General features: G+C 30.8%; 1 protein-coding gene and 2 pseudogenes across 1 annotated transcript; 2 read left to right on the top strand and 1 right to left on the bottom strand.

Annotated features, from left to right (window-relative positions):
- The first annotated feature begins 451 nt into the window (after nucleotides 1-451).
- Nucleotides 452-2,125, top strand: LOC113001253 (nudix hydrolase 9-like; annotated as a pseudogene).
- A 48-nt stretch (nucleotides 2,126-2,173) lies between these two features.
- On the top strand, nucleotides 2,174-4,191 carry LOC121174640 (protein TOPLESS-like; annotated as a pseudogene).
- A 3,287-nt stretch (nucleotides 4,192-7,478) lies between these two features.
- LOC100779536 (ruBisCO-associated protein) lies at nucleotides 7,479-8,609 on the bottom strand. The gene has a single exon (XM_003521673.5). It carries the CDS (start codon nucleotides 8,543-8,545, stop codon nucleotides 7,676-7,678), a length of 870 nt encoding a protein of 289 aa, XP_003521721.1. The 5' UTR covers nucleotides 8,546-8,609; the 3' UTR covers nucleotides 7,479-7,675.
- Between the last annotated feature and the right edge of the window lie 3,100 nt (nucleotides 8,610-11,709).

The raw sequence follows: 11,709 nt of genomic DNA, 5'->3' as shown, positions 1-11,709 counted from the left end.
GAACAAAGGAAATCAAAGCTTCAACCAAGGGGAGATGGACCATTTCAAGTGCTTGAAAGAATCAATGACAATGCTTACAAACCTTGTTCTTTCAAATCACAATTCCAGAAAATCCACCTCTGCCCAGAATTATCTCGTGGTCATAACTCCCGTTTTACGCACTCAAATTAAGTGATTCTTGAGCCTAAATTGAATTTCAAGACGAGTCCTTTCACCTCGTTTTGGAATCACCACATTTGGAGCCATGTAGCTTGAGTTTTTGTCATTTCTATATTTCTGTCCAGCCACCACTTAACCTACGTTTTCTTATCTCATTATTCCATTTTATGCCAAGAACCACCTTATTAAGACCTACGAAATTAACCACCTTATTCGTCATCCTTTCCTTAATCAATTTCCACATTTTCCACCAAGGTTTAATCCTAGACGATCCTAAGTCAGCCCTTGTGCCATGAGGGTTCATATCAACAGTTTCCGAAAACCCAAGTGGCGGTGGTTGTTTCTTCGCCTCTGCAAGCTGAACCTGATGCTGACCACTCTCCCGCTGCTAAGACAACCAATCCTCTTATACTCTGGCAGGTAGGTTGTTTTCATTTCCCCCTTTTTTAATAAAAAATCGCATTCATATGTGTCATCGTATTAGGGTTTGCTTCCGTGAAGAGAAAATAGTCAAATCAATGATGACAAAGTTATATTTATGTGTTAATTATGATTAAATCGTTTATTTTTGTTGTAGTTGAATCTTATTGCTATTCTCTCCTTGGATTTATTTTTGCTTCAGTTCTACTTCCCTTTATTTATTAATTATTGGTTAAAATTTCTTCCAGGACTTTTGTGGGGACAAATTTAAGTCCTATGTGGGAAAGGTTCCTGTTTCCATTAGAAGGTAAATCATTACAATTTTCTGCCTTCTTTTTAACTCAAGTACTACTATTTTGTGGTTACCCTGTGACCTTAAACTGTTAGCACCTGAACTTAGGATAATGTGACTCCTAACTTTCAAATTGAAGTTGCTTTGATGTCCAATAAAATCATCAGGAAGGGGATGAGGGTTGAGTTATGTTCCCTCTCGCTCTGCCTCATCCTCTTCCATCCTTTCTTTGCTTTGAATTGGTATTGATTTATTTGTCAATCTTTTGGCTTCATCCTTATTTCTCCTCAGATGATTCTGTTCTTTGTCAGCACACCTCCAGCCCACTAGGAAATGGTGCAGTGGTAGAGACAAATGACAACAAAATACTAGTATTACAATGAAGTAATAATGTTGATGAATTTCCTGGACATTTTGTTTTCCCTGGAGGCCACCCTGAGGTATTCAATGGTGAAGTGGATGTGTTAAATCCTTTCTGTTGCTGCTATCTAGTGTTGCAGTAGTACCTTTATTTTCTACAATAGATATGTAATGGACAGTTAGTTCAAAAAGAAGTCTTTAATTTCATTTATGGGGGTGTGATGCATTTATTTGTCATGATATATGTTCCTTTTTGCTGTACCGTATTGTATTTTGCTCTTTCTACTTTACTGTATTGTCTTCTGTTCAATGATTAATTGATTACTGAATAGAAGCCCATAATTTTTTCATGTTCATAAAATTTATGCGATGACTTGGCTATACGTTGATTTTTCTTTATTACTGATTGACAGCCTCAAGAAATTGGTATAACATCTCATCAATATGACAAGGAGTTAACAGAATCTATTAACGTTAAGGTTTCACAGGAGATTTTTTACAGCATTGTTCATGAAGTAGTTGAAGAAATTGGAGTGCCAGCTTCATCCCTTGTAAGTTTCATAATTCCTACTCTGATAGTATTACTATGAGTGAAAACAACATACATGGTTTTTACCTTTACAAGTGAGTGAGCTTCAGAGCCACCTAGTATTAGCTTTGGGAGACTTTCTGATTTATATGTTTTGGTTTTTTGTTATACACCTGTTCTCTCAGTGAATTGATTGCTGGTAAAATTTCAGTTGGTTGTGCTAATATTAATCTCATGTCCCTTTTCCCTTTTAAACTGGGCTTGGATAGGTTTGAAAAGTCAGTATCTAATTTTGATCTTTTGTCATGTAGAGTTGGGATGAGGTGGAGAAATACCTCATTGGTATATATCTCGCAGGAATTTGAATGTGAGACCAGCTGCATTAATTAACTTGTTTTATTTTTGTTAAAAATAATAATAGGCTTGAGCAGGAGTCAGCGTTTTTCTTTAACATTCATATTTTGAGGATGAAGTGCACAATGGCAATTGGGATGAGGTGGAGAAATACCTCTCTGGTTTCACAAAGGTGGATGATAATAGGTATTCTATGAAGATATTTTTTGAGATAAGGAAGCAGAAGTATCTGGAGGCTTTAGATAAGTAAGCTCATAACAAGTTCACATTTAGATTCTGTTGTTGACTCTCTCTTTCTCTGCATCCTAGTTCTAGGCTTCTACTACTAGCTGACAAGTTTAGTTGAACTGTTTTAAATTTTCGTAGGCATGACTGGTCCAAGGCTGTAGAAATATTAGTGAAGGATTTGAAAGTGTTTGTTACATTTAACGAAGAATTGTTCAACGAAATCACACAGCTTCTGACATTGGAAAATTTTAGGTACCAGTCCTAATATTTACTCCCGTTTTCAGTAATGAAGTTAAGTAAGATGCAGCTATACAAAAATGAGTTAATGTTGAAATAGGGAAAATGAACAATTGTCTAAGTATGGTGATACAAAGTCTGCACGAGCAATTGAATTAGAAATCCTTAATACATTTGTAACGTGCATAAATAGATTAATTCTCACTAATTTAATAAGAACTTATCAAACAAAAATGTCACTTCAATCATATTTCAACTGTTAACATCCATTTTATATCTTAAAACGATTTTTCAACTGTAGACATTGTTGTGTAAGTTTAGTGCTAGTTCTTTTCAAACATCACCTAAATACACCTTATTAAATAAAGCAAAAGGCTAACTATTTTTGTTATTTTTTTACCAATGCTAATTGTTGTTGTTAGGAAATTAATTAATGAATCAAAAGCGATTTTTTATTAGAAAGTATAACAGTGTATTATTTGAACTTTAAAAAATTTACTTATTGATTTCTTAACAAGTACCCTAATGATATTATTAACAAGACTCTTAAATAAATATTAATATGATTTTATATACGTGTAAAGTTTAATGTTTATATACTATTAGGGTAAATTTTTTTACATTATCAATTAATAAAAAATAATTATTTATATGATTTTTAAAGTAATTATTTTAAATTTATTATACATGATTAGTAAGTAAAAATAAAATAAATTTATAGGAAGCTGCCAACTGTTTTGCAGATGCGTGCAGCTGTATGTGAAGTTGTCAATTGTTTTCCCACTGCCGTTGTTAGTGGAAGGAGCAAGGATAAGGTAATTCACTCAGTCAACAAAATATTGCACTATGTAGACATTAGATATCATCCTAGCTTTTTTGAGGTTGTATTATTTTCCTTTTGTTTTTGAGGTTGTATTAATTCACTCAGTCAAGTATAAATTTTAAAATAATTATTATAAAAGTTAATGATATAAAAAGTAAATAGGTTATTAATTAAGGAAGTTGGACGATTGAAAAGCTCCTATAAAGTATAAGCCTAATTCAAATTGTCCCTTAATTTTTTCCCTTGCACATGTGAAGAGATTAAGCCTTCATATATCATTTGCCTCTGTTCCTGAATGTTCCATTTATGTCTTGCAGATAGTAAGGTTTTGAAAGAAAATACAAGAAGAATAAAGGACTCTATGATTGAGGATAATAGATTTTGTGTCACTGTACACTACCGGTGTGTGAAAAATGAAGAGGTACTAAGATACAAACTAGATTGACAAATCTAATGTGAAAATATGAGGATCATATATAAGCTTATGAAATTGTGTTTCTTCAAAAAAAATTTATAGGAAGTTGGTGTTCTCAAAGAAATGGTGAAGACTATTATGAAAGCTTACCCCGATTTTACATATCAGGAGGAAGAAAGGTACCAAACTAAAATTGCTATTGATGAATACAATAATGTTTAGTTCTTAAACTTTTGACCTTACATCCTTCATCCTTGATTAGTTTATGGAGATACGTCCAACTGGAAACTGGGACAAAGGTTGCTCTTACATATTTGCTTGACACTCTTGGCTTTGACAACTTCCAATGTTCTTCAGCAATATTAATTGAGTAGAAAAATTATATATTTTCATCATGATACATCTTTTGCAGGTTTCATCATTGGAAATAGCACAACTTGCAGTTCTATGCAAGGACAAGCTCATTCCTTGTATTGTTTATATACAGCAATCTTGCAATAGGAAGTTTTCTAATGTTTTCTTGGCTTTGACAACTTCAGCAATCTTACATATTCGCTTGCAGGCCCTGTTATGAAATGATTTTAAGTCTGGATGTTACTTTTAACTCTAAAAGTCTAATGGTGATGAAATGATTTATGACTGAGTTTCTATTCCAGACCCTGTTATGACCAAATTCACCATAGCCTTACGAGAAATTGGAACATACAAGGAAGTTCTTCGATCACAAGTAAATCATTGTGTTGTACTTGTAAGCAGATCTAATAATTGTTAGTTTTTATTACTATATTGTTATTTTAGGAATACTAGATTGTGTGAAGTTGGGGACCAAACCCCATAAATTTTGATATGCATGATACTTTGTGAAAACTTTGCTTCTTATCATGTGATTGAATGTGATACTGATACTTTGGAAACCAATTGTAAATTTGGTGCAGGTAGAATGTTCAGCATTCTAAAATGGAAAAGGCTATCCCTTTTTATGACATTGGCTACGACGACGGTCGTCAACCGATGTAGAATGCTCACGATAACCGATGTAGAATCTCGCTTTTCTAGTAGTGAATATTGACTAACTATGGCTTTTAGAAACAATTAGAATTTGATTGTAACAATATAAATAATAGGAAATGAAATAAACATAAAGTTCAAGAGAAAAAGAATAAGAAACTATTTTTGGGAAATTTTTATGAACACTTGGAGTGCGATAAAAAGAAGTAAAATAACAAAGAATAAAAGAATTAGGGTTGATTTCACTAAACCACCTCCTCATGCTAAAAAAGATCACTAATCTAGTTCAAAGCACAATTATAATAATCAACTCACAAAAATACTCAAACCCCGATCCCTCGGATGGAAAGAATCTAAGCCCCTTGACCAAACTACCAATTCCTTGACTAATCTACCCAAATGACTTGCTTTAAAAACAAGAGTTAAAAGATGACTAACATGCTTTGTTCTATCTCTAGACACAAAACGCATTAGGTGTTCCTCTATATTTCTAAATTCCAAAGCATTTTCCACTAACAATTCAAACCACAACATCAAGAAAAGGGTGGTCAAGATAAAGCAAACATTAATGCATAGAGGAAAGCACATAATAATGAACAATAAACATACATTAATAATCAAAATGTAAACATCAGGATGGATTCAACTACATCAACACCTAAAATGGGTAAACCTAACTACAAGAAGAAAATAGATGACGAGAAATGGTAGGGAAGCCATGGAGGGAAAGGGAGAGCTTTGCACCTGCAACCTCAAACCCTAGATAGTCCCCCAACAAGTTATCTACCTTCTATTTGCATCCTTGGAGCTTAAATAGGGTCAAATGTGTTGCACTCTTATTTCTGCATAAGTGCCTACACGCTTAGCCTAGCATGTAGCACTAAGCTTGTATGTAAAATAGAATTGTTGTAAGAGATTTGGAGAAAAGCTTGAGTGATTGAGAAGTCATACTTAAGACCCAATGCAAATCTGATGGTAGTAAGGTGGGAACCTCCTCCTCTAAGGACTTTAAAATGCAATATTGATGCTGCTTTTGTCGAATAAGAAAATTCTTTTAAGTTGGTTGTTGTATCAGGGATGATAGAGGTCACTTTGTCATGGCTTTATCTCACACTTCCCCGTTTGAACTCATGAAAGGAAGGCCCTAGCCATGTTGGTAGCCTTCTAATGGCTCAAAGATCTGGGATTGATGATTTCATTATTGAATCCGATTGCCTTCAAGTTAGCATATTATACACATATTATCTTAATTTTAATTATGTCCATTTAATTTTAATTATATATATATATAACTAATTATAATAGAAAATTGAGTGTACATAGACATTAAAATCCATTTTGGTTATTACACCCTCAAAATCAATTTTCATTCGAAGAACCTAATCAATATTTTCTTCAAAAATATGTTTTTTCTGATATCTGACATGAAAAGATGATTTAAGAATGTCTAAATTATGATTTTAACTCATTATCATTGATTATTGATAAATAATAGTTGATAAATTTTAATTTTGATACTTTAATTGTAAATTCATATCAATTAAATCTCTTTTAAATACATTTAGTTCAATTAACTAAAATCTCGATATTGAATGATAAATATTTAAATCATCATATTATATGACTTAAATACATTTTTCTTTTTGTAAGTTTGTATTTTTTTTTAAATTTTGATCTTTGTGAAAAAATTATTCATATTTAGTTTTGATAAGTATGTGTTTTTTTTCATTTTCATCCTTGTAAATTTTTATATTTATTTTTAGTCCCTGTAAATTTGTATTTTTTCAATATAATTTTGGTCATTGTAATTAAGCATGAACTTATGCAGATTACAAATGAATAAATTACAATCTTAAAGGGACTAAAATTGAAAAAACATAAACTTACAATACAAGGACTAAAAATAAACAAAAACTTACGGGAATTAAAATTTAGAAAACAACTTTCAGGGACTAAAATTAGAAAAATACATTTAAAAGGACAAAAAATAAATAAAAAAGACTAATTTACAGGTACCAACAACATATTTAAACCTATTGAGATTATATAATATTTTGGAAGATTGCAAGTATATTAGTTTTTAATATATTTCTTATTCGAATTTTACTAAACGTGAATTAGAATTTATTATTTTATTTTAGGAGAATTATAATTATCGGTAAATTAAGGGGGGATAAAACATGGAGAGAGATCTTCACTAATGGATGGTTACAAGCTCATCCCACAAGTAAAGTTGACATTAATGTTATCAAACTTGATCAGGAGTCTACATAAATTCGTCAAAGTTTTAAAGACTCAATGATTCGACTCGTAGACCCATAGAAGTCTATTCCATATAAAAATAATAACAATATATATATAAATTATATTAAATAACATATCAATTAAACATTTAAAAAACTTGGTCAACTTAGACTGGGTCACTGATCTTAAAAAAACAAATATATATAAATTATATTAAATAACATATCAATTAAATATTTAAAAAACTTGGTCAATCAGGTCAACCTTGGTGGATTTGAGTAGCATGAATGGTCATTCAAATACTAGCTCAAATTGGTTTAGACACTGATTGTGGATCAAACCAGTCTGAATTGATACTACAACTTTGCTTCATAGTAATAGGCCCATACACATTATTATGAAGCACAAAGACATATAATATATTTTATTGATGAGACAAAGATGCACGTAGGCATTAACAGAGCACAAATATGCATGCCATGCATTGTTTTTTCAAATGCACGCACAACATATATAGATATAGGCAGAAGGAACACACACATAGAATTAATAGATATAGCATGGGTCTTATTCCATAGATAGAACTTAATAATTATGGATCTTCAATTAAGGATATTTTCCAGCATCGGAGACGGCCAAAGACAGGAGTTTAGGGATCCACGTTGGGGGAATGAAGGCATAGGTGTCACTAATAACCTTGACAGATGCACCCTTAACCCTAGGCCAAGAATGCACTAGGCGATTGAGAGCAAGAAAGAAGAGGGGTGGTGAAACTTTATTCCAATCCTCCTTAATGGCGCTGTAGCCAAGCAAGATCTTAGAGTCATAATAATCATACTCTCCCACTATCTTCTCAACCTGGCGCACCAAGCTTTCAACTGGTCTGTTAGGATCTAGAGGTTCGAAATCAACGAAGCACTGAAACACAACAGTTCCAATCCAAGAATTATCAATAGATCGGTACAAGGGCAAGTAGAAAGTCTCATTGGTGGCAGCATCTGGAGCTAAGGAAGCCACAAACCCAGTGGTGCATAGAGCTTCCCTTAGGCCCTTTATGAGACCCTTAATGCAGTTAACAAACAATGTTTGGTTGCACTGGATTGTGGTGTAGTTAACATCGATTCCATCGATGTGGTACTCGTTGATGATGTGGTGGAGTGTGGTTGTGGCATTGAGAACCCAATCATCGGCACCACCAGCAGCAACTTTGAAGGGGTCATCTCCTCCGATGCTGACAAATACTTTGACTGGCAGACCCGAGGCATCACAATTTAGCTTGAACTGCTCGATAAGTTGGGGAGTGACATTGTCTGTGTCCCACTTAGGTTCGAACTTTCCTTTACCAGATTCTCCGGCATATGCCAGACACAGTTGGTACTCGGTAACATCAGTAAAGATGTCACACCTTGACATAAAGGAAGCATCATGGTGGTATTCACGGATCACTTTATTGTTGGAGTCGCAGGTTTCGGCCATTATATTTTATATGGGCTGTTGCTACTGCTTTTCTTTTGTGGCTTTGGTTGGTGTGATTATATCGGACACCACTCCTTCCTCTTATATAGATGATTGGATCAAATTTTTAAATATCTGTTAAATCATACTACAATATTTCTAGTTAATTATTGTTTTATGCGTCTGAACATGTAACTAACCTTCTTTGGATAAACATTTTAATTAATCCAAGTCTTCTTAATTAAATCATCTTATTCAGGTCTTACTATATTAAATACATGGGATCCACAAGTTATGGATCCATGTTTATGAACAAACAACTTTTATATACATGGGATCCAAAGTGACATATATGCCTTTGTTTTCACATTGCGCAAACAAAGTGACGTATGCCTTTGTTGCATACTTAAATAAAATGCATGGAGACAATTGGTGCAATTATTTCTAGAGGTACCAGGCAAATTGGACCGCACATAGGTTGGTCATCTTTAATTTTTCTTTGGCGGACTTTTACCACACCTTCCCTCGCACTCAACCCTACAAAATCGGGTTGTAAGGTGAGGATTACTCCCCACTTATAAAGTTTACATCGACACTGTCTTTGTGAGATTTCACCACATACTTTACTCTAAATTTTATTTCCAACCTTTAGCTAGCTGTTCGATTTTGAAAAATATACAAATACACTGTTTTCTTTAATTTTTCTTCTTTCTCAATCTACATATGCTTGCATTATATATTCTTTTTAACTTTTTTTTACTCTTAAGATTTTTTGGTCTAGTTTGCCTATTAAAAAAAAATAGATAGAGACTCCTATGAATAAGTGCTAAAAATTAATATATGAAAAAAATATTTTTTAATAAATTTAAAGGAAATTGAAATATTAAAAAATTATGTTTAACTGGTTTTTTCTAGTGTTAATGGATGATCCATTAAATTTGAAAATGAGAATAGAAAGATTCTTATCTATTTATTTAATTTTTTAAATCATGCAATCCTATCCAAGTGATTTTTTTGATAAAAATATATTTTTTATTTTTTTAATATTTGAAAATAATGTTTTAATCCCTATAATTTTACATAAACATATGTTTCTAGTCTCTCCAGCCAACTGATTAAAATCACATCACTTTTTTTTAAAAATGTAGAAATTAAAAATATATTATTTTGTATAATTAAGAATTAAAACTAGCATTGTGAAATATTTTAAGAGTGTAAAAATATCTGTTAAATCATACTACGATATTTCTAGTTAATTATTGTTTTATGTGTGTGAACATGTAACTAACCTTCTTTGGATAAACATTTTAATTAATCAAAGTCTTCTTAATTAAATCATCTTATTCAGGTCTTACTATATTAAATCAGAATAATAATAATCCATTCATGTGTGAACTATTTGGTGCAGGTTGGACTCTGATTGCTCCTTTGTCCACTTGGTTCCAATGTTGTAATTAGAACAGCATTGTCCTTTGTCCACTAGATAGTTTTACTTTTACTTAATTACTTTTCTTTTTCTTTTAATCTAAAGCTGCGAGAGTACATTGATGATCCTGAAGATTATATTAATATTCAAGTAATTAGCTAGCAGTTTACTGATAATATATCAATTGGTATCTGGTGAATGACATGAAATTCTATTGTAATTAATATTAAATTTTAATTTAATAATTAATATTTAAATGATAGATTAAATATAAATAATACTTAAACCTCTTATTTTTATTTAATTTATCATTTAAATATTTATTTATTAAATAAATTTTACCATTAATATTAATTACAGTATTGATAATATTATAATTATAAATACTGATTTATTGATTATTAGCAATATTGATAATATTAAAAATATAAAAAATGATCATTAATTAATCAATTTTTAATTACAGATTATTAAATATTTAATATCATTTCTTAACTGAGCACTGATGTGGAAAAATACTATCTTACATCGTTCACTAAGATAACATCGATGTAAAAGGTTTAATTTCTACATCGTTTATTAACTGAGCACCAATGTGAAAAAAACGCTATTTTACATCGTTCATTGAGATAACATCGATGTAGAAGGTCTAATTTCTGCATCGTTCCTTAAATGAGCACCAATGTGAAAATGTGCTATTTTACAAACACAAAAATTAATAAATAGACAAAAAAGAGTGACAATTTATAAAATTAACCTTATATAATCTTTATTTCATTTATAGATTTTATTTTTCATTATTTATGTTGTGTAAGAAATATAATTAAGTGGAAAAAAAGAAAAAAAATCATTTTGAGATTTCTTTTTGAGATTTTGAGAAAAAAAAAATCACCCAATTGATATTTAGATTTACATGACCACGTAGTTGGTAAAAAAATCATCTATTTGAACAAAAAATAAAGTGTTAATTGTTTATTATTCAGTTTAAAAAGTTTAAGATATTGATTTATTTAAAACTAAATGTATTTTTAACAATTTATTTAGAGAAAAAAATTGCTAGAAGGAACACTTTCGTTCTTTTAATCATGTAAAATTAATCTACATCAAAAGAACAACTAATAAATTCGTTTCCACTACGCGTGTATCAGTTGGATATTAGTTCTTCTCCTTCTTCTTTTTTTTACAATATATTGTGGCCATATTTTGTTCTAGTTTCTAGTTGTGTTTTTGGTAGACTTTTGGTTCTCTAATATTTATATCTCTGACTGATATAAATATATCATAACCAATGTCCTACTGGCTTCATATATTTATGTATAGGGTATCTTTGGTACCTTTCTTTATATACAATATCTTTCCTTAGCCGACAAAAAAAACTAAAAAAATGCAAGTCAATGACTTTGTAAAAATAAATAAAATTTGAAGTTATGGATACACACTATTTGGTATATGTTTTAGTTGTTTTTTCAGAAAAGAAAACGTTTCTGTAAGGCTGTCAATAATTGATAGTACTTTAATCAAAATAAGTGAAAAAATTTAATAGTGCATAAAAAGTGGCGAAAAGAATGCAAGTTTCTATAAGTCAACAAGTTTATCAATGGAAAATCCAATGAATTTATCCGGTTGTAATAAAAAATAAAATATATTTTTACACTCTTAAAATATTTCACAATGCTAGTTTTAATTCTTAATTATAACAAATAATATATTTTTAATTTCAACATTTAAAAAAAAAAAGTGATGTGATTTTAATCAGTTG

This window comes from Glycine max, chromosome 3, assembly GCF_000004515.6.
Source record: "Glycine max cultivar Williams 82 chromosome 3, Glycine_max_v4.0, whole genome shotgun sequence".
Taxonomy (NCBI): Eukaryota; Viridiplantae; Streptophyta; class Magnoliopsida; order Fabales; family Fabaceae; genus Glycine; species Glycine max.
Note: the sequence above shows the minus strand (reverse complement) of the source record. Positions and strands in the feature narration are given on the sequence as shown.

Bases quoted from the DNA above. Each gene is read 5' to 3' on its own strand.
- LOC100779536 (XM_003521673.5), bottom strand. From the start codon at position 8,545: ATGGCCGAAACCTGCGACTCCAACAATAAAGTGATCCGTGAATACCAC.